The 23,393-nt window shown below is 40.9% G+C and overlaps 1 protein-coding gene across 3 annotated transcripts in view; it reads left to right on the forward strand.

Moving 5' to 3' along the window:
• The window catches only part of Lrrc1 (leucine rich repeat containing 1), a 123,000-nt gene that overhangs the window by 745 nt on the left and 98,862 nt on the right, over positions 1-23,393 (forward strand). The window contains exons 2-3 of one of the 3 annotated variants that reach the window (XM_058573388.1): positions 6,331-6,421; positions 6,548-6,658. The exons of 1 other annotated variant lie outside the window; for it this stretch is intronic. In XM_058573388.1, coding sequence (XP_058429371.1) covers positions 6,647-6,658 — 12 coding nt within the window. In that variant the 5' untranslated portion in view covers positions 6,331-6,421; positions 6,548-6,646. The remainder of the gene's footprint in view (positions 1-6,330; positions 6,422-6,547; positions 6,659-23,393) is intronic. One more of the 3 variants, XM_046426712.2, reaches the window with a different exon arrangement.

A 23,393-nucleotide genomic window follows, 5' to 3' on the forward strand; every position in this document is an offset into this window, starting at 1 on the left:
TTTACATTTTATACAAAGGTACTTGATTTCTCCCAAGTAGTTACTAGAGCTTGTCCGATTGGAGAAACGTTCTGGGCTAGTAAGTAGCTTAGTTGCACGTCTAGGTACTAACACCAGGTACTTGTGCCCGGGCAGGTGAAGAGCCAGGTGGCTCAGAATGTTCCCAGCTGGAGGCAACCGAGCGCCGCATCCCGCCCCCGGGGGACGTTCCCCTCACTTTGTTTCCCCATCCGGGGCTCAACTCTCCTTTCGCCAAGCAGGTCTCTGAATACCTTGGGACCTGGGCAGCACGCGAGTGAACCGCACTATCTCGCACTATCTCGGCATCTTAGCAGGAATGTGCTCCAGGCCTTATCGCGGATGGGCTGTGCTCTGAAGAGCTGTAGCTTGGCCAGTTTGCTGTGGCCCTGGCAGCGCAGCGAGATAGGGGGCAGGAGGAAAGACGGGTCTGGGGAACTGGGCACAGGTGCCCAGATGCCAGCCACTTGGGCCTTGCCTGCATGGACCTGTTGCGTGTTAGGCGCTGCGGTGAACGTCATCGGAGACTCCGCGGGTGGATCTGCCTGGCAGCTGTCTTTCCCAGAGCTACCGCATTCAGCCTGCTTAGTTCTGACCTTTCAGTAATGTGTTAACCTCTTCAGAGTTGTTTACGTAAATTAATCACTCCTTCGCAGCCGGAACTTTCAAGCGACATATGCAGATTTTTTTTTTTCTTTATTGAAGGGTCAGGGAACTGCAAACTGTTAGTCCTAGGGTTTGCCTGGGGAATTCAGCTTGAGGAACTTCTAAGGAGGAAGATATCCCTAATTCAGGTGTGTGCAGGAAGTCCTTGTGTGCCAATCCAAAGGTGTGCAGGAAGTAGGGAGACTGCTGGGAGGCGGGGAGAGGACCTGGAGGCCTCAGCGTCGTAACTCAAGTTATCTTGCTTGGTCTTTTGGTTAAACACAAACCGCGTCATTGTTACAGAAACCCTGGTAAATGTTCTGGCTCATTAAAATGACCTGATATGTTCTCCAGCGCTGACAGTGTTTTGAAAAACCAGAACGGTGTTTTTCTCAGCATTTCATGCGTTGTTATTCTTCTTGGATGAACTTTCCTTGGTTCGTGTGGGATTGATTGGATGGTTTGCTCTGTGTAATCACAGAGATTATCCTCACCAGGATCTTTGCAAAGCCCCCAGGCTTTATTTAGCTTAGAAGCAGAAAAGCCATCCAGTTCTCTCAGGCATTTATTATTTTGCAGGCATTTTCAAATACATGGTTTTGTCTGGATTTTAGCTTCCTTAAATGTGACTGAAGCGACACACTCACTTCTTTAAATTATATAATTTTAGGCATTGAAATGTGGAATATGTAATGTAATATATTTCTAGGACTTCAGAATTAAATTATTAAAGATTGAGTGAAAAGTTACTCAACTAGAAACCTTGCAGTCCTTGCCCTTCTTGGTGGTTGCTTTCTGTCGTAGAACGGGAAGATTTCTTTTGACTGAGTTGCCTTTTTATTCCCTTCTGCCGAATTTGTAGGTTTTCCTGTAATGTTGGAGAATTTAGCTTGGCATGGAAATTATAGGTTTTGGAAATGTCAGGTATTTCTACTGATCGTAGAAATGGAAACTCAGAAGCTCAAAATAAAGTCTAATGGCACTCTGTAAATATAGTAAATATTTCAAAGGCTAGAGGTGGTCTTGCTTATTGGTAATTATTGCTCTTAAAGTTAGTAAGTTTTGAGGTCATGTAAGATCTATTTCTCCCTGACTTATTTCACCATAGGTACTTGGATGTGTACTTACAAGAAATGAACAGCCACCTTGAAAGCAGATATTTGTTCCATTCACAATCTTTTCTTCCATTGCTTCACCTCTGAGATCTGTATAACTCATGGCTTCTGCTCACTGTTGCTCCTGCTCTCTACTTGAAACTCCTGTCTCCTCAACTTGCCACAGGGTTGCTCTTTTGCTGATAAACCTCAAAGATCCTTGTGTGGCGGCCTTACCAGTTGTGTATTCCTCTCTATGTAATTTGGAAACACAGCTAAAGGGGATGCCTGCACCCCCTACACTGACAACAGGTTTCAAGATAGTGACAGATACCTTCTTTCCACTAAAAGGCCTGCAGCCTCTCATTTGCTTCAACATCTTCATTTTACAAATTGAGACTCAGAATTGAAGCGACTTTCTCAGAGCTATCCAGCTGGTTAGGTGCATTCTCTGCCCTCATTCATTCAGGTGTGTACCAACTACAGCTGCTTTGGGTACCTAGCAGGAATCTACCCTGTTCTGTTTCTCACACATATCAAATCTTCAATTATTCAGTGCCCCCTTTTATACTCACCTCATTAAAACTTGGTCTTGTCAAAAAAACATTTATTAAGGATGATTCGCTAGTTATTGGGAATATAGAGCTTAAAGGAGCTGTGATTCCTATGTGCTGTTCACAGCTTTGTGGTGAGGCAGATTACTTCGGTTCCAGATGTGGTGAGTGTGTGGTGGGGAAGGCACCAGAGTTCATCACACCACACTCTGCAGATGTGATGGTCACTCACCTGAGGCCCAGCTCATCTGTACCAGAGGATGCCTCAGAGCTGTGTTCTTAGCTTGCCACCTGTTATTTCATCATCCTTTCCCATCCATCTGCTGTTCCCCTCCTCTCTACTCCCTGCTGTGGAATCCTTTTGAGATCTGTTCTAACAGAGATGATGTCACTTGAACCTCTTTGAAGTGTCGGCATGATTTTGCTCACTCTTTTAGCACCTAGTAGGTCTTAATCAATAAGCAGTTATATATTTGTTGAGTGACTGTTCCTGGGTCTTGTAGAAATCTTCCTCTTCTGCTTCTTTCCCTTGCATTAAGCATATCCCTACTCCAGCATCTATCCTTTTCTTATATAGTCAGGGTGTTCAAGGTGGAAGTGACTTCCATGTGAAGGCCATCCATGTGGGGAAGTTGTTTTGTTTGGCTTGTGCTATGGGATCTTGGCTTCCTCTGTGTGTTTCCACATTTCAGATGCCATTGTTTTTTCCTCGGTGTGCATCATTTCTCAAATATCTCCAAATATGTGTGCTTTACTGTGATCTCTTTAGCACCATTACAGTGCTTAGTATAGTAGGCACAAATACTTGAGTGAATGTATTCAAGACTTCCGAGCTTAAAAAATTGAGTTTCATCTGTAACCCCCCTTAGTGTTCAGTTGATCTTTTGTAGATTGTCAGATAACATTATCTCAAATATCTGCTCCCTGTAGTCATTCTTTCTCATATCTTGCTTTATTTTTTCCTCGCTCTTGGGTACTTATTATTACCTAAGTTCATACTATGTAGTTAATTATTTACTAGTTGCTTGTCTGTCTCCCCAAGTAGAACACAAGCCTTGCAAAGGCAGGGATGCTCATTGCTGAACCCAGGGAAGTATGTGGTGCATTGTGAGCTCAAATCCTTGTTGCATGATGAGACCTCACATGTCATTATCAGTAGGAAGCCATGCTAATTCCCTTTCTTTTGGTCTGACTTGGTCAGTTGAAACTAATAATGACAAAAATCCTTTTTCAGAACCTGGGAGCCTTTGTTGAGTCTTTATTCATCCCCTGTTCTGTGCAGGATACCTTTGGCAGCCTTTGAAATAATTTTTATGCACTGTTAACATATTCTTCTATGAATGTGATTTCAAGTGCAACATCTCCAGCTGAAATCTGTTAAGGGGATACCCATCCCCACTTGGAAGAAGTTCCTTTTGTCTTAACCCAGCTATGTTTCAGTTTAGATCTTCAGAACTGGCATCTCTTCTGAGCAGTTCCATGTCTGAGGGGTGGGACAGCCATTCTTTCTGTCTCAAAAATCCATGGATTTATTTTTGATCCTTCTTTCTGTTCATTCATCCTGTCAACAAGACCTATTGTTTCTTCCTTCAAAATGCCATCTTTCTTCTCCTACCTGGTTGGTTTCCCGTGGATTTGTATTGTCCATTGCTGGTCACCTTGGCCAAGGCTCTTTAGGATTTGTCTTGAAGAGTAGAGAGCACAGGTTTGGATTCAGATAGTTGAGGACAGTATTCCATCTCTTGAGTATTGTCGTCCAGCTCTGGTTTCCTCAGGTGTTAGAGTAATACTTACCCTATAGTGTTATTCTGAGAATTAAAAAGATCATGTGTATATACTACTTAAAATAGCAACACAGAGAACATAAAAACTTAATATTTTTAAAAAAAATCACCAATTCTGTAGCATTTATATTGAGCTTATGAATGATTAGTGCCATATGATTTTATTGCTTATGCTTCATTGAACACTCCTTTAATTGTAGTTAATGAGGAAACAACAAATAAGGCATTTTACAGAAATGATGTGTTAGGGTCAGGCGATGATTAGAAGTTCAGTGAGCAAAGATATCATGGCACTTTGTTAGAAAAAAGTGTTGGGGAGCCAGAGGAGTCAGGGTCCGTGATAGTGTAGATGCTCAGAACGTAAATGTAAGAAGCCCGTGCCTTGTGAGCACGGTGTGGAATACACTGTGAGCGGCCCTGCAGTGTCTGCAAAATCACATCATTGTGATGTCAGAGTCTTATTGGCTTTTATCAGATTTTGAAAATTGTTTCACTTTATAGTTTTATAAAAACTAAAGCACAGGAAGACATATCTCCCAGTTTTATGTTTGGGCTTACTTAAATAGCATAATAAAAACAATGAGTCAATTATTTTTAAAAAAGTCATTTTTTAAGAAAAATAAAGATACTTAAGTCATTGCTTAGGAGAAAAGGGATCCAAAGGGATTTTCTCTTTATAGTGCTTGCTGATCCACAGATTTCTCAGGTTAGGGAAATAGTTTCATTTTCAGATATCCTGTTATTACCACCTAGTGTAGTAATTGCTTTTTGATTGCTTTCTGTGTTGGTCTAACCCTCTCATTCTTCCCCGATACCTCTTTTCACTCTCTACACTTAGAGATGAGAAAACTAAGGTAGAGAAGTTATAATTTGTTCCAGGTTAGTGGAGATTAGAGTCTCTTTGATCATGAAACATTTACTGGGTATCTGTGACATAATAGGCACCACCTATGGAGATTTTACTGAGTTCCACACAATGTATTAAGTGCTTTACATAAACCATTTCTCTTAAACTGCATAACAACCCATTCTAGCCATTATAGTTTCAAATGAAACTGAGATTTAAGTAATTTATTTAAGAGACTTGGGTCAAGATTACTCCCTCTGCTTGTATGCATTCATCTCTATGCTGTACTGCACACCTGGGAGCCCACTTGGGAGTGAGGAGGCTTACAAAATTAGCTCTCTCAGGAGGGACCCTCTGCTGAAGCTGACAGTTTGGAGGAGTTTCACTCTCTCTGGGGAGCTCAGAGAAGACTTTATTGGTGGTCAAATTCAAATTACACTGGAAAGAGAGAAAAAGAGTGTTGTCTAAACCGATCATTTCCAGGTACAGTGACTGAGTGGAGGAAGCAAACTAGAGAACAGCCTGGAGCCAGAGCAGGAAAGGGACCTTGTTGATTTTGTTGAGGAGGTGAGCTCTGTCCTGAAGGCAGGGGAGGCTCATGCAAGATATTTAAACAGAGGTTCAATACAGCTTTATTTTTGTTCAGAAACACAATCCTGGGGCAGAGAAGAGGATAGTGTTGGGAGACCAGTCTGGAGAATTTGTAGGTGTCCAGGCTAGAGGATAGGATGGAGTACCTATGGGAGGAGTCGTCTGAGGAGATGACTAATCAGAGGTTTCTCTACTGAGAACCGCTGCACTCCATCTAGTTCCTTCTGGGCTGACCCACTGAGGTGCTTCATTGATACTTGTAGGACACCAAGTATAAGGCATTCTTCCCCTTTTGTAGGCATGTTTCCTTGGTTGTGGAATGTCTCTGCATTCTATTAAAACATGGCAAGCTTTGTATGTAGGCATTGGCTTGGGGGAAAAATAGATAGCCTGATGCATAATGGGTGGGAAGAGCCTGTTTATTTTTGGTTTTGTTCAGATAAATGTGGTCACCAAGTTTATTAAACTGTACCCAGAGTGACATTTGGGTTCTATTTTTCTGAGTAATATGAATGCATTCTTGTGTGTGTACTATGTCATGAACTTTAGTTTCACCATTCTCTGCTAAATCTTTAAAAGACTGGCACTTGGAGAATATTTATTATTCTAGAGTACTTTGAAAGTAAACTCATTGCTAGAATTTTCGTCTGTAAGAAGGTAGCCCAAATCTTTGAGAAAGAGTATCACTATTTGCATGATAACACTTTTTTTAGTATTAACAAATATTGAATCATATTTTCAGTGTGGTAAAAGAGCAAAATGAGCCTGTACCACTGTCTTCACTCCTCCCTGTCCAGGGGCTTCCAGTGGGAAAGGAGCGTCTTAACCTAATGTTAACCCCAGTCTTCTAGAGCATTATCTTCTCAGCCAGAATCTGCAGTCTCTGTGGTAAGTAGGTACTTGGGATTTCCTTAAAAATGGACCCTTTACCATAGACTTGAAATTTTAGGGATAAGACATCACTGATATTTATACAAGAATATGAGAAATAGCAGCATGAACATTTCTTTGCAGTAATGATGACTCTTACCCATGGTCTTGCTGTGCCGTGGAACTCTGTCGCATTCTTTTGGATGAAGATCCGGTGAGTGCTTCAGGCTTCTCACTGTGTTCATGGAAGGCAGGGTAAGTTTGCCTATTTTAGAACATCACATGGAGTGCAGGGCTAGAAATGTTTGTCCTCTGCTTCATAAGATAGTTATGAAGGGTGATGATATCATGAGCCGGGTCTTGATAAATGCATAGAAGAAACTTCCGGATGTCCATTAACTTTCTCTTAGGTGTTATTTAGTGGACAGGAATGGTAATTACTGTTGCATGTGGTGTTTTAGAAGATCTAATGGTTTATGTGTAAAATATCTTGGACTCCTAGAAATAAGATATGATTTTTTCAAAAAACCTTTCCCTTATTATTTTTGAAGAGTTTACTTATCTAGACTATAACTTCTTGATTCCAGAGAATTTGACTCAATTGGAAGGAATTATGTTATTTTTGTTTCCCAGAACCCCAAGGAATGGATTTGTCTTGTGTGGGTGGAGGAGGTGTTACATCTAATGACAGGGTATGCTTGACTGATTGCTTGAGTGGTTGGGTGAAGAGGACTCTGCCTACCCTGACCACTGCAATCACCTTTCTTTCCACAGTCCACACCCAGTTCCTGGGGAAAGATAACCCAGAGAAGCTGTTAGGTGACATGTGGTGGGAGCTAAGAGCTCCAGTCAGATGAGTAGTTGTGAGAACCAGAAAGTGGCTTCCAAACCTCTCAGGATGTGACTGGGCTCTGGCTGTTTGACTTGACTTGGAAGATGCTGAATAAATACCTTTGAGGTTCATGCTATTGGTGCAGCTGGCCTGACCTTGGGCTTTGGTGTCACCTTGGTTTTATCTGATTATGGAAGTAATATGTGTCAGATGCTTCAAAGAATTAAACAAAAAGAAGGAATTCCATTATTCCCTTGAAGTGATATCAGCCACTAATAGTTTTATTTTATTTAAAAATTATTTTTCATTGATAAACGTATAAATTTGAAGGTATGGTGTGATATTTTGATATATGTATACATGGGGGAATGGTGAAATCCGGCTAATTAGCCTAGCCATTAGCTCACGTATTTATCATTTTTTTTAAATGGCGAAAACATTTAAAATATACTCTTTTTAAAGAATGTGTTGTAATGTATTATTTTCTCTTTGTTCATTACCATATATTTATTGTTAAAACAGAAGAGGACTCCCACTATATAAATTGCTTTGTTGCTTACTCTTTTTACTTAACATAGCATCTTGGATATCTTCCACATCTGTAAGTGTAGGTACTGTTGCTGGTGCTAGAGTATTTCATTGTATTGCACACGTCATCATTTAACTGTTCTACTGCTAGATATTTAAATTGTTTCTCATTCTTTGCGGTGATGAGCCATGCTGGATTAGATGTTCTGGTACATATTACTTTGTACACCTGTGCAAATATTTCTTTAAGATATATTTCAAGAAGCATAGTTGCTGGATAAAATGGTATGCATTTTACAAATCCCAATAGATTTTGTAAGAGTATAAAATATGTATGTATAAAATATGTATAAATACATACAATATATTGTATGATATATTAATTTTATTGTAAATACGTGTATGATACAATATAATGTATATGTCTGTCTGTATCTATATCTATATAAATACTAAGCATAGTGGAGTGGAGGCTTAGAGATTTTAGAGATCTAGCCACCTGACAGCTAAGGAAACCAAAGAGGTCAAATGATACAGGTGACACAGAGCTGTGTGTTATGGAGCATACACTGCTACTCTAGGTTGATTTGGTTGTTTCTGGAGCAGGAAGGCAGTGACATGTAGGATGTTTAGGAACACAAAGCTTGGGTATTAAGTTGGTGTGACGGCTGTCTGGGGAAGTCCCTCCCTCTGTCTTTTCTACTGAAGTCTCTGCTCCGGTCCGCATTTCTTACTTTAAAAGAAAATGTCCTCTAAGTTGTGCCAACTTGGATAAGTATCTGATTTTACTGTTTCTGAGTTTGCTCATCTGTAAAAAGAAGGTAATGATAACCTTGTGAAGTTGTATGAAGACTGTTAATATGTGTGCAGCACTTAGTATAGTGTTTGGCAGATAGGAAGTATGCAGTGCAGTCTGATCATTATTGGTATCAACTGTGTTCCAGGTCCAAACTTCTTTATTCTTACTTCCTTTAAGCCTGCTCTCGGTACTTGGTCAGTGATCTTGCTAAGGCATGTGATGAGTGTCTGCTGCAGTGTCTTACCACACCTGCAGGATCTAATCTGCCTACATTCTTGTCTCTGCCTCCCCTTTCCATCCCTTTCCAACTGAAACCTTGTGTTTCAGAGGCAGTTAGTTGCCCTTAGTTGCAATACATTGTTTCATACTTCTGAGCTTCATTTTCATGATTGCTTTTATGGTGATGTGCTTTTCCCTCTTTTGCTGGCTCCCTGTTCCCCATCCCATTGGAGGGAGCTCAGGAAAAAAACATTCCTCCAGGAAGCTTTCCTGTCCCTCCTCTGAAGTCTCTGGGGATACCACTGACATCACTCTTGACTATAATTTTATAATTTCTGTCCTCCATCAGAGTGAGCTCCTTAAAGCTGTATAACTTTTCTTTTTTTGCTGCTGCTTAAAAGGGTGGTTAACGCAAAGCAGACGTGGAATACATATTTGAATGGCATTCATGAGGAAATTTTTGGCCCTTTTGGGGAATGGATTTAGAAATGGGTTCAGACCACATCTATAAGTGACAGATTGGACATTATGCCATGAAGCACTGGGCTCCCTGTAGTCCTCACATGTCTGGGTACATCGTGACAAACTGAAAGCACTGGTCTGGAGCCCTTGTCTCGCCCACCTTGCTTATCTGAATGATGAAGGGAGGGTGTGAGTGATGTCCAGGCTCCTTTTAAGTTCTGGCCTTTTTGGATGCTAACTTCATGCCTTGCTGCCCCAGGGAGAACCTTAGGAGAGTGGTGCTGCCATCATGCATGTACTCTCCGAGGTTGCCTTGTGAGGTTTAGTAAAACCACAAGTCTAGGCTTAATCATTATAATCAAGGATTTGATAATAAGGCAAAGCTGTTCCAAACACTTACCCTCCTGTGGTCAGTTGTTGATTCCCAGAACCAGTTAAGGAAAAAAGATCAGCAGATTTTTCTTGGTTAACACACACACACATGTACACACATGCCAACCATTTTTGAACCCTGAATGTTTTCCTTCTCTATTAGTTGCATTTTCCCAGCTTTTAAAAGGGAGGTAAAATGGGCAATTTGGCTGGGATTTTTTTGTGTCCTTATTATGTAAACTCCAGCAATTTAAAGATGGTTGTTTAAAACTTCCCTTTTGAATTGATTTGATACCTGAGAGACTGTATTTCAGGGAATGTATTTTGCGGATTGACCATTAAGAATGTGTATGGATCAGCACAGACTGAGGTGGGCTTCGCAGGGAGTATGCTAGGATCAGAGTCTTCACCTGTCTGCTTTCCTGCTGCATGGCTGGCTTCTCTGATGGGGTGTTGGTGTCTGGCTTCAGAGGCTACTGGTTTAGGAATGGGGACTAGGGGAAGATCTCTGCTATATCTGAAAGGCCCTCCTTTCCCTTTTCATCCACTGCTCATGTTTATTGAGTGCTGGCTCTGCTTCAGGCATTGCTCTGTCTAGCACGGCGATAGAATCTCTCTGTTCTTAATGGGGTGTTCATCTAGGTAGGGGAGATAGCCAGTAACCTGATAAGCAGTAACAAATTTCAGGTTGTGACAAAAGCTGTGAAGAAAACAAAACAGGGATAGGTAGTTGAGAATGATGCAGGTGGAGGCTTGTATTTAAGTTGGAGAAGGTCTCTCCAAGGAGGTGACATCCTTCCTGAGGAGAGTGAGGCAGCTGCAGGAATGCAGCAGAGGTTCTGACAGAGGTTGGGAATGAGCTTGGCGAGTTTGTGGGTAGAAAAAGGCCAGTGTGGCTGGAATACTTGGTAGTCAGCAAAATTGAGGTGAAGAAATCTGTGGGGCTTGGAGACCCTGGTAAGGCTATTGGATGGGTCTTCGTCAGTGGAAGTATGGCACATCCTAAATTCATAAGGTATGTCATTTAAATGAAAGCGTTTACTTGTCTTGCTGGTTAGAGATTAGACTTGGGACAAATGGAAGAAGCAAGGAGACCAGGAGAGGAGTCTTTTATAGACAGGTCCCAGGGAGGTGCAGTGGTGACTTGGAGTTAGGCAGTAAGTCATGGGTTGCATCTTGGAAGGACAGTGGATAATACCTTCAGGGTGCAGATGTTGGGTTTTATCAACTGGGAAATTGCAGGACAATTTACTGAATTAGGGAAGCCTGGAAAAGGGAATACAGTTGTATAGAAACTGATTGGTATTTGGGTTGAGTCATGGTGGAAGTTTTAACCAGAACTAGAATTGAGGAGAGGAGGCCTGGGTAACGAGAATGATAATGAGATGCCAACAGTTTTTGCGTAGTATGCTTCGATCTGTTCTAATCTCTCCCTAGGATGAATGCATTCAATCTTTACAACCAGTGTTCCCTCATTTTACATAAATGACTTTGTCATATAGATGAGGATGCTGGAACACAAGAGATGACAAATAACTTGCAAAGCTGAGATTTTAAATGATATCATCTGGCTCAAGAGCCAGTGCTCCTAACTGCTAGGTCTTCCTGCGTTGAGGTCAAACACAGGGAGACAGTTTTGTCCACACCAAAAGTCCCTGGATGAGCCAGGAGTTGCATTTATTCTTTAAAGCCTAACAGAGACGCGTTCATGATGCCTGGGTTACTGTTGTATCATTAAGAAAAAGAGCACTGAGCTGAAAGATCATTTTAAGAACCAGGTCACCAAATATTAATGAGCTCATTCAAGCATAATCTTTCAAAGAAGGTTAGTGGCACCCATTTCTTTTGTGCTGTATTTCTTATCTTCAGGAAGTAACTTATAGTTGATTTCTTACTTATTCTTAAAGTAAAAGCTCTCTGTCTAGGAAAATGATAGGAGTCTTATCCTGAGTACTGGGGTTATCATAGTAGTACCTATTATAATTCTGCTCGTAATTCAGCTCTTATACAATTTTCCCCTATTCTCAAAGCATGATATCAAGTGATGAGCTCATGAGGCAGTTTTGAGTTTTGATGTAAAGGTAAGTATTATAAAGAGGTCCTAAGGTACTTTCTGGAAGTGTGTATTTCAGTACTGCTACAAACGGATTCTAATAATGTTATTGGAAAATAAGCATTTTACAACATCCCCACCTTATATGATAGCATGTTACAAATATTTACATACTTTAATTTTTCCATAACTTTATTCTAAAATGCAAGAGGAGAATGGGGAAGTATTGTGTGTGCCCCACATTTCTGGTAACTGTTGTAAGTCACAGAAATTGTACCAGGACCAGGAGCAAGGTTAATCAAGACCCTACTCTTCAACCTTACCCCAGGCCTACCACTCTAGAGACTTATGTTTAAAAAGAAAAATTAGTACAAAGATGTTTTTGCAAAGTAAACAAACAAGAGAACTTTTACTTGGGAGGCGTACTTTGTGTCACCTTTTAAAACATTTATGTATTCCACAATATTTCATTTCAATATTCAGGTTGGGTCTAAGGTAAATGTTGTTTAAGAGAAGCATCAGGTACCTTATATTTGGTTTCAGTTCATGGGTAGTTTGCCTGATTAAAGAGTTCAGCTCTAGAGAGACAGAGGGGTGTGTTTGCGGTACTCTAGATTGCAAATAACAGAAATCTCCACCCAATTCTTCCAGTGATAGAGGCATGTGGTGATCTCACATTAAGAAGCCTGAAGCAGGTGGTGTTAGGGCTGGTTCAGCAGCCTGTCGAGCCAGGGCACTGGCATGACTTCTGTGTGGTCTGCTGGTACTTTCTCCTGCTGCCCTGCTAGCATGGTGTCATCCCAGGCAAAAAGGAAAGGCATGGAGTTGGAGGATGCCAGCCCCAGCTGTGAGAGGCTAGAATGACAGTTCCTGGCTTTGTGTTTTCCCTGCTATAGTGGGATGCAGGTAGGCAAGGAACAGGAATAAGGAGGTTGGGAAGGCTGGGAATGGTGCAGGTGGGCATTCTGCAGTGTCTGCTGTGAGGAGGGAGGAAGGAAGGAAGGAAGGAAGAAGGCAGGCAGACGGAGAGCCTGTTTGGTTCTTGCAGACACCTTTCTTTCCCATCAGGGAGCAGTAGGTAGTTGTAGTCTCTCATTTAACCCTCTGTTTTCTGCCAAAAAACACAGGGACCATCTGCTCAGGAAGAAAGTTCAGCAGGAATGATGACTTCTGTTTCAAAGTATTCTTTCTTTCTTTCTTTTTTTTTTTTAAAGACTTGTATGTGTAGCTCTTCCCCTTAGATTTTATTCTCATTGCATTACTGAGAAATTTTATGACAGCAAAAACACAAGATAGATATTGTAAAAGTTAAAGGGCGAATACATTTAATTTCTACCTTGTAACATTTCTGTGACTCTGTGGTCTCAGTTTTTCAGGCCTCTGTGCCTTTGCTGTCCTCAGGTTACTCTTCTCCATTCAATTGTCACTTCTGCTGCTAAGTCCTCCCACATCTCTGAGATCTTCAAGTCCCTCCAGGTTTATGTGTCATGGTATTTATCAGGGTGGGACTTACCTATGTATCTGTTTCTTTTATACCAGTTTGTCTTCAGGGACTGATTTTGTGTCTCTGTCTCAGGCATGGGGAAATTCAATTCCTTAATCACAAGAAATACTAAAAGTTCATTGCATCGAAAAAATGGGTTTTATTTATTTATTTTGTGGAGCAGTTTAGAAACGTAAATCCCAAGGGGTTTCACATTTCTCCTGTGTCTACCCATTCCCTTTCAGTGCCTGGGGTGCTAATGATGCCTTTGTTTCTCTGGAGCCCAGGTCTGTCTCACTGAGGATCTGTGTGTGGGCACAGACTCACCCTGGCCCCAGCTAGGCATGTTGACTTTGTTTGTTGTCCACCTGAGAGGGAGGCAGGGGTGTGGGCTGAGTCAGCATGTCCTGCTGGCAGAGTGTCAACAGTAGCATAGAAAGATAACACATCATTAGTCATGTTGACAAAAGGACGTTTCCTCTCCTTGCCTATTAGTAGAGGTGTTAATGAGGAGTAAAATGGCCAAAAGGCAGGAAGTGATTCTGAAGCCCACGCTGCCCACACAGTGGATGTCTGCCCTCACTCCAGGAAGAATTGAGTGAAACCTCAGTTACCATTTTTAAAATGCCAGTAGCGGCTCTTCATTCATTGCCTGTAGTATTCTAGATGCACGTCCAGGCACTTTAACAGATTTTGTTTGGTCCTCATGTCAACTGTATGTGGGAGGTCTTTTATTTATTTTTTAAAGTCATATTTTACAGATGGGAAAACTGGGATTGAGAGCTTGCCAAAGGACACTCAGGTGGGATCAGACGAGGCTGGGTTTAAGTCCACATCTGTCAGACCCCAGTGGCTTATGCTTTTTTCACACAGTTTGGCAGTCTTGGTCAGAAGGTGGCCTTGAGATCCTCATGCAATCAAAGTGCAGTGATGGCACTACTGTGTGCTAGGAGTTATCAGGCACTGAGAATGCAGAAGTGAGTGCGTAGTCCCCGCCTGCAGGTGTCTGAGTTTAGCAGTGAAATCAGATACCTGAGCAGATCAGTTTGTGATGAGGCCTGGACTTGTGGAGCTAGCAGCAGAATCTTCCTGGAGGTGTAGGCCGGTCCATGCAAAGGCAGGGGACACAGCAGAGCCCTGTGTCATTGGAGGCTCAGTTGTTCCAAGGCAGGAATTTCATTACTGGAGGCCTGGAATACAGGTGAAAGAGTATCTCATCTGACATTAATTTAGAGAGCTCAGCCTGATGGCGGCTTGTGGATGGATTTGAGGGGAATAGGAATGGAAATGGGTAATACTGAGAAAACATATGACCAGAATTTGGTGACTGACTGTATTGAAGTGGAGATTCTAGTGGTTGGGGGATTCTAGATAATGGTTGGATTCTTAGTTTAAGTGACTGTGTGTCACCCTGAGAATTCCAGGAAAGAGGAGTGATGAGTGAGATAGATAAAAGGCCAAACCTGGTGGCTTCAGCTTTCTCAAGGTAGAGTAGTCTGCTAAGGTGATGGAAGTAGGGGTTAGACATAGGTGCTTATGGAGTAGGGAAGGTAGAGGGGAAGGATAAGGGAGAGAGCTCTTGGGCTTTGCTGGGGTTTGCATGAATTCTTGCTGTGTTAGCTTTCAAGGTTTCTTTTTATCTTTAGAGTACTTACTGTCCAGGCCTAGACTAGAGAAAGGTGAATTTCACATGCAGAATAGTGGATGATAGGAGAAGAGGTATGAGGCCATTGAAGAACGAAGGGAGTTCCATTTGGGGGCAAGTCATCAGAAAGGAAGTCCAACAGCAGACAGTGGGAGTGTGAGAGGCCATGTGAGAGGTCATACCTAGGATATTGGAGTTGATGATTCCAGAGAGGAAGCAGTTCTGGGTGAGGCCAGTATTCCAGGGTGTGACTCAGGGGTGGATGGCAATGAGCAGTGGGGTGTGGAGGTCACTGCCTTTAAGGAAGCCCAGGAGTTGCTGACATTGATTGTTGGGCGGGTCAGCACCATTAGGAGCCACAGAATCAAATACCCATGGCAGGGCCAAATGGACAAACTGTAGGATAGGAGGTCTAGCCATAGACAAACCCATGGCAAACCAAAGGGTACATGTCCCATCTACAGAGGACAGCACCACCACCTGGCTCAGCACAGCAGGGTGGGAATGGGGGCCTATTTCACTCCACATTTTCTCCCTATCTCTACCCCCTCCAACCAATTTTTATGTGAAGTGTCCTGATTTTTAAGTGTTGGGCACTTAAAAAACACTTAAAAACCTGACAGTTATTCAGCAATTTGAAAAATGCACCGTGGGTTGCATGAATCAAAGATATATAGGTGGGTTTGGCTGTGTGGGCTGCCTGTTTATGTCCTCAATCTACAGACACCCTGCTGATCCCTAGGATGGTGGAGGAGGTAAAGTGGGGAGGTGCTTGTGAGTCTTGGAACCTCTTACATTTTCATCATCCCATCCGGCTAGGAGGTTTTAAAGATAAATAACTCAGTAAGCAGCTAATTAGTTTTTCAGTGGGAGCTAATAGGTCATGATAGTAATCTGAAGCCTGTGGCTCAAGGGAACTGCAGATTGTGATGAAAAACTTCCTGCATCCTTCTGAAACCCCCGCACCCTTACTCTTTTTCTGCACGTGGAGCATCCCTGCCAGCTCTCCTGGTTTGTTTCTTGATTCATATTTCCTCTTTTATCTATTCACAGTATTTTTGTCCCTTACCACTTTTTTCCCCCCTCTTTTTCTTCATTTTACTTCTGTCTCTGATTTGTTTTCTTTCAGAATTCAGCTTAAATGTTGGGTAAGGTAATGTATCAGTTTTTCATATTGATTTAGTAAAATTTTCTTTTGTTTGCTTAGTGTTTAAACTCAGTTAACTTTTTGAGTCAGGATTATACAGTAGTAAAACTTTATTTTCATTTAGCAGATTAACAGGCATTTACATATCCAAAGGCATGTCTTGCTCCTCAAGTTAATCACTTTGTGGGTTTTACTTCAATTTCAAAATACCATTGAAACTTTTTGGGAATTATCCTCATGCCACCTATACCTCTTCACGTATTTCTGGGGTTCGTAAATCTTTGTACCCTTGACGGTTCATTTGATGATTGGGATGACTAAGGACTATGTTTAAAGAGTAAGGATCAACTGGAAAATTTCATAGTTCTGTGTAAGAATGACATGTAACCATGAAGTATTGACACAATACCTATTGTCCCCAAGTTAGTTCCAAACAAGGAAGTACACAGATGTTTGAATAGTTAGTTGCTTTGAACTCTGTGTGACTTACATTTTCAGCATGGATTTAAAAGCTGTGCTTTGCCCGCCAGCCATAGTGGCACATGCCTGTAATCCTAGTCACCTGGGAGGCTGAGGCAGGAGGATTGCAAGTTTAAGGCCAGTCTCAGCCATTTAGCATGGCCCTAAGCAACTTAGACCCTGTCTCAAAATAAAAAATAAAAAAGACTGGGGATGTGGCTCAGTGGTTAAGTACTGGTGGGTTGAATCCTTTGCTACATTGTATAAATATGTTATATTTATTCAGAGACCAACAGTTACAATTTCTCTTTTTCAAATACCTAATAGTTAGAACTTGAGTTAGTCTTTTGGAGATAAATATGCAACTTCTCTTGGTCTTAGAAATACTAAAATAGACTGTGGAACTGTATTATCACCTTTCTGAGTCCACTGAGCTATGGAGACTCTATGAAGAATCCTTGGGCTATGGCTCCCTATGTGACGAAATGCATGTGGCTCTATGCAGCATGACTATTGAATAGTACAGTCATGTAAGTCAGGTTCATGGCCAAACCTTGTGTATCTGTCCAATTAAGAACTGGGCTGCCTTTCTCTGGTCACAGGGTAGAGCGCGTCACAGTGGTGGACTGGTTCTTTATCAGAAGTGCTTGGGCAGTTCTTAACAAATATGGAATCTAGAGTCCATGAACATTGATTCTGATCCATTATATTGGAGGATGTTTGTGAGGCCAGGAATCTAGTTTTAGCAAGTGCTCCAGGGTATTGTTGTTGATGGTTCTGGGGCCATACTATAAGAAACACTGGTGCAGGGTTTTGGGGTTGAATTGACCTCCACTCATGTCCTGCCTCCACCCCATATTGGTTATATGATCTTGCAAAGTTACCACTTCTGGGCCTCAGATTTCTAATTCTTTAAGTGTGAACAATGATTTATCAAAGGCATTGCAAGAGTGCAGTGAATATACATAAAGCTGCTGTGTTTGTCACAAAGGATATTACCTATCTATTCTAACATGCTTGTCAGAGGGACAAGTATGTAACTAACCTGAGAGTAAGGATCACATGTCATGCTTTTTCGTGTCTGTTGCCCAGTGTCTAGTACTTTGTGAGGCACACTGAGATGGGGGTCTTTTTATTTTGTTTTTTGAACACTGGTGGTTAAAGATGGCACAGCGTGTTGTTCCAAGTCATGATTCTACCTTGGGTCCTTAAGAGTTTGCTACTTGAGATTTGCAGTTCTCTTTTCTACTGTATTGTAGTGCCTCTTCAACCATGTATTTGCATGTGCATGTATACACACTCACACATACACACACATACACACACACAGTGGAACGGGTCCTCAGGTCCTGGTCCTGAGGCCTTGCTTAGGTCCAGCCCTCTCCTCTCAGGTGATTGAAATGCAGGGATAACTGTTTATACTCTTGGCTTGCCCAGGCTGAGGAACTCTCCATCTGTGAGAGTTAGCCTCTTTGTTGTGCCTATAGGGAAATTAAGACATCAGTTTTCCGTGGGCAAACTTAGGTGAGTCTTCCTATCCCCTTGTGTTCACAAACACGAAGTCAGGGTTCTCTGTGCGCGGGAGTCCTTCCTGTGAAACTTTTTGCCTTCACTGACATGATCTTAATCTTCCTGGAAGACAAGCCAGTTTTTTTTTTTTTTTTTTTTTTAAGTTTTATTTTTATTTGTTTTTAATGTTAGCAGTGAAAAATAATAGTTTGGCTTTGGCCCATAGCTCTGTCAAAACAAAATGCTTCCTGTGTCCAGGATATAAGCAGGTTTGATGGGTCCCCAAGAATGTTGCTGCTTTTAGTTTTCATCTTCCCTTTGTAACTTCTGAAGTGGAATAACTCCACATTCTTTTCTTGCTAATCATTTAAAATTTTAATTGAAAGTTTTGCTTTTATAACATAGGTTCTTTGCAAATGCATGAGGTGTGTCAAATGTAATTCCAGTTTCAGAAGCAGTTTTTAAGTAAAAGAGTCTTTAATCTTCAATGCCTGTAACTCTGGGCTATTTATTAGATATTTTTAGCATATAAATTATGGGGAGCATAGTACCAAAGCACACTTTTTTTTTTTTTTAATCGTTTGGTATGTTTCTTCATTCTTGGCTTGGTAATTATATTCAGGGTAATTTAGTCTTAAAATACAAAAGAGATGTTAGGTCTAACTTCTCTACAGTAACAATTCTGTGTTTGTTGCCTCACAGAGTATATGGGAGCATTTTAGGATTGGAATCAATCCCCCTGGTATATCTTTCAACAGTTCTTGAATCTTGTGCAAAAGACACATGGGGGGAAAAAGAAATGACCGAGCTGGAAATGTTAAGTGTCTGGTGACTATAGAAATCAGTAAAAAGCCTTTTGTGATTATTTTGGGTTACTAAAATCAAAGCAGACCTAAATTTGTAATCACTTTCTTTGAATTCAGCTTTGTTATAATCAAAATATGTAAACAGTTTTAAAGTTCTTTATTCAAGATTTTACACATATTCTAGGATTCTTTATGTGTTAGTCAGCTTTCTGTTACTGTAGAAAAGACCTGTGATTATCAATTTATAAAGAGAAATGGTTTATTTTGGCTCACAGTTTCAGAGGTTCAGTCCATAATTGGTTGGTCCAGTTGCCCTCAGGCCTGTGGCAGAGAAGTGTATTATCCATCCAGGCAGTGGTATGTGATAGAACAAAACTACTCATAAATGTTCAAGAGAAAAAGAGAGGAAGAGGAAGGGGCTGGGGTGCCATTCTCCTCTTCAAGGACATGTCCTAATGACCTGAGACCTCCCATTGGACCTCACCTCTTAACGGTTCCACCTCCCAGTAGTGCCAGGCTGGGGTCAAGCCCTTAACACATGGGCTTTGGGGACATCCCAGATTCAAACTATAGCACTTAAACATTTCTTTGAACGTTACCCCACAAGGGCTATAAAGAACAGGGATGACACGTGTTGTTTGCCGTGCTTTCTGATTCATCCACTATCTCATGTGAGTGCTTTCATATATGCTGAACTATCAGAAGCAGTCTGAACTTCTGAAAATCCAGCTCTCTTCTCCTTAAAATCATTTTAGTACATTGGCTATATTTAAGATCAAGAAGATAGAATTTTAATTAGTGCTTTATCTTTTAAGCTAAAAACGTTTGTTTAGGTGGGGTGAAGTTTTTTCCCCTCTATTATAGAAATAACATTGATGCCCCTTTTCAAACCTAGACACATCCAGAAAAATGTTTACGAAGGTAGAAGAAGAAACTCACCAATAACCCCTACCTCAGATTTCAGCCCCTAATTTCATTAGAGGTTCTGATTGTCCAGTGCTTCTCCTGCATACCCAACCAGCAGGCTGCAGATGAGCCAGAGGACATCGTTCATCCAGCCACATGGCTGCCACCTGGCTTTGTGAACATCTGGCATGCAGGTCTTTTTCTTCACTGTACTCTGAGCTCCTGAAGGAAGGAGCCTTCATTTGTGCATCTACCGACTCTGTCATCATGTACATATTCAACAAACAATTATTAAGTTTAAATTAAATTCTGTGCATAGATTCTGTATATTGAAGGGTTTTTACATAATTTAATTATCTAAAGCCAAGGCTATATGCACGTGTGGTCAGTACTTTAGAAAGAATTTTCTACAGATATTTTAAGAGTGTTCTCTATTTTGGATGTGTAATGTATGGATGTGGAGAAAGAGGAAGCCAGCATGTGCAGGTACAGTGAGCACTGGTGTACCGTCCCTCTTTCCAAGACTGAGGAAAGCCATTATTTTGTTATTTCATATTTTACACGAGATGGTCTGTATGTAGATAAGCACATTTTATCTTTTAAAAAACCTACTTTTGAGATATAGGGCTGTGGCAGGCATGTGAATGATATGGCCATTTTGAAAGTCATGGTAGCAGGATGTACCAAATCTGAAGAGCTAGCCCAGCCATTCCAGTTCTGGCATCCTGTTTTAAAAATAGAAACAGAATTTCAGGATATATATTGAAGGATTTTTATCAGTGCATTTTGTGGTGGCAGACAACAACAAAACAAATCCCAGTGGGGAAAGAAGACGAATGCCTGTCGGTGAAATTGTCAAATAACTTGTGATGCATACACACCTTGGCTGTGGTATAGTCCTGACAGAGGTGAGATAGAGTTTTATTAGTTAGTCGTCATAATTTCTCAATAGGTTTTAATGTAAGAAAGCAGTAGGTAAGATTGTATAACATCCTGTTTTTACCAAACAATTTTAATCTCTCTGTGTGGCTGTGTGTGAATGTATGTTTATGTATGATGTTATGAGCATAGAGATATAGGAGGGAGAAATTAAGCAAGTGCTTTCTAAATTAAAAGTTTTCTTTCTTTTTTAAATTTTTTACTTTTAAATATGCCCTTGATTCTTTCCCAGAATAGGCATCAAGGTCATTAAAGTGGTTTGCCAAATCTACTTCCTGTCACTTCTAGGATATGAGAGTGGGTACTTAAATCCTCATTTAATCTCATTTCATGCTTTTATCTTTGAGGTATGAGTCATTCCAGGCAGAGCATACAGACTCATGTAGAGCCGCTTAAATGCTTTGGTGCAACAAATATATCTTGAGTTTCCCGTGTCAGGAAGGATGTTGACCCTCTAGTTGCTAAGGGTGTAGGAGCAGGGAGGATTTGGCATAGTTCACTACTCTGCAGGCTGAGAGACAAGAGAGGTGGCAGCCCTGACCCAGGCGGAGGATGATGAGAGCCTGGATCAAAGTTCTGAAGGATCAGAAACAAGAAACACCAAGAGCTGTAGAAAAGATAGACAATTGAGGATCCAATGAGTTGAGTGGCAGCGTGGTGCAGTGATGCAGGTTAAAAATGGAAAGGTGTGTATTCACATCATTTGTGTCTTCATACATGTACTTAGGGTAATGATGTCCATTTCATTCCACCAGCTTTTATATATCAGCTTTGTATACAATCAGAGATATGAAAAAGTGTTCTCTGTATGTGTACTATGAATTGTAATGCATTCTGCTGTCATATATAGCAAATGAGAATTTAAAAAAATGGAAAGGTGTTCTGGAGAAATGGTGTCTGGATATCTCCTCTAGGCTTGCATCTCAACACAGCCCTTTGTTGCCTGTTGTATTTATCTTATATCTTTTTGGATTTGTGCTTCTGCCGGGTAGGAAGGAGGAAGAGATAGATGTCATTCAAATGAGACTTGAAAAGTGCTTGAAGAAGAGAGTCATTTCCCTACCATCTGTTCTCAGAAGGGCCTAAACATTTACTACCTGAATATACAGTAAGCCATGGGGCAAATATCTGAATTGCTATCAGCAGAATCGTAAATTATTTAGTCTTAGATTGAGGAAGTGCTCTTTGGAATATCTTTATAGGAGTAGGAAAGTTTCATTCTTAGACCAAAGGAATGTAAAGCTGGATGGAAAGGAAAGAGGCTGCAGGGGTCCTACGTGTGTTGAGGGCATGTAAGTATGTCATCATCTGCTGTGTCCCAGACCCACAGCACCCCTTTCAGTATAAAACCATCTTCAATTAAGGACTTTCCTAATTTATTTAATTTCCCTTTTTATGATCCCATAGAAATGTTATTTTTAACCAAAGTCCTTAAAATGTAGTGTGGCAAATGAGATTTATTAGCCAGAGCAGATAACTACCACCTGCTTCATTGTGGGCCTACATTTTTTAAATTAAAAAAAAAGTTTATTAATAAATAATGCCTTTATGAATGCAGCATATACATGCTTAAATAACTACTAGTTTGTGTTTATACTGTATACATAGTTTGGGCATATGATTCTTGGACTCGCATTGAGCTTATAAATTAAATCCACCCCCAAGCTTTGTTTATGGATGTTGTCTTTGGGCTAGATCTCCATGATTCTGCACTGAATTTTAGTTCTTTTGGATGTAAGTGCAAGTCTTCACATTTCTTGGGGCTAAGTCTAATCTCACTAGATGAGCATATCAGTTTTACCAACAGGTATCCTTAAAAGAACTCTCTTCATCTGATTTTCATACTAACTAATTTATTAGTTAGTTTCAGGAACCTAGAAATAAGAAGTAAATGGGTCATCAAATGTAAAGAAAGTAGCAGCTAGAGACGAATTTAGGCTTCTGTTTTGCTGTGTGCTAGTCATATGACCTTCAGCAAGTTAGATAACCTTTCTAGCTTCTATCCTCATGCTGTTACCTGGGTATAAATGGAACAATCTCTGTCTTGTAGGCTTGTGATATGGGCAGGCCAGGCCAGGCCAGGCCAGAATGTGTAAAGCCCACAGAGCTTTGCACATGGTAGGCACACTGCTGATCAATATCACTGGCATAAAATCATTAGTAAAAATACTGAATAGTTTGAAGCCCTGCATCATACCCTGCAGTCTTCTGACAAGCAAATAATGAGCCTACCAAAGAGCATTTTTAAAATTGACTTTGAGACACTGAAGTGACCATGTAGTAAATTCAAAATATGGTTGAAAGTTTTTTTAAAATCATATGATGAAGGGAACAAGAAAAGCAACACGCTAAAACGTCAGCAATCATGGGGGCACTATGGGCCACTATTCTTGCATCCCACAGTGCCAACTGCCTAGAAAGTTCTCCTTAAGAACACGTTGACTCTTGTTCTTTCTTCAGGTACCAGTGCTTGTTCTCTTTATTACTGCAAAAAAGCACTTACGAATCTGTCACCCACACCAAGCTTTCTTTGAACAATCGAAAGCAAGGCTTACTTTTTTTCTTTATGCCTATTGTAATATTCAGAATTCTTTATTCAGCTTTCACTGCAGAAAAGCATTTGTGTTAATGGTGTACATCATTTGAATGCCCAATGGGTTCTCCTGGCCTGCCTTGAACTGTGAGCAACTTGACTTGCTAACCTCTGTTTTTCTCTAAGCCTGAAGCCACATGTGATTTTCCTAGGCCCTAACAGGCTTTTGCCTTCATGGACCCCTTTCTTCATAATGAAATTCTAAGTTATATATTATAACTGTGCTAGTCATGTATAA

This window comes from Marmota monax, unplaced genomic scaffold (assembly GCF_021218885.2).
Source record: "Marmota monax isolate L192 unplaced genomic scaffold, Marmota_monax_Labrador192_F-V1.1 WCK01_AAM20220418_F8-fsc00247, whole genome shotgun sequence".
Taxonomy (NCBI): domain Eukaryota; kingdom Metazoa; phylum Chordata; class Mammalia; order Rodentia; family Sciuridae; genus Marmota; species Marmota monax.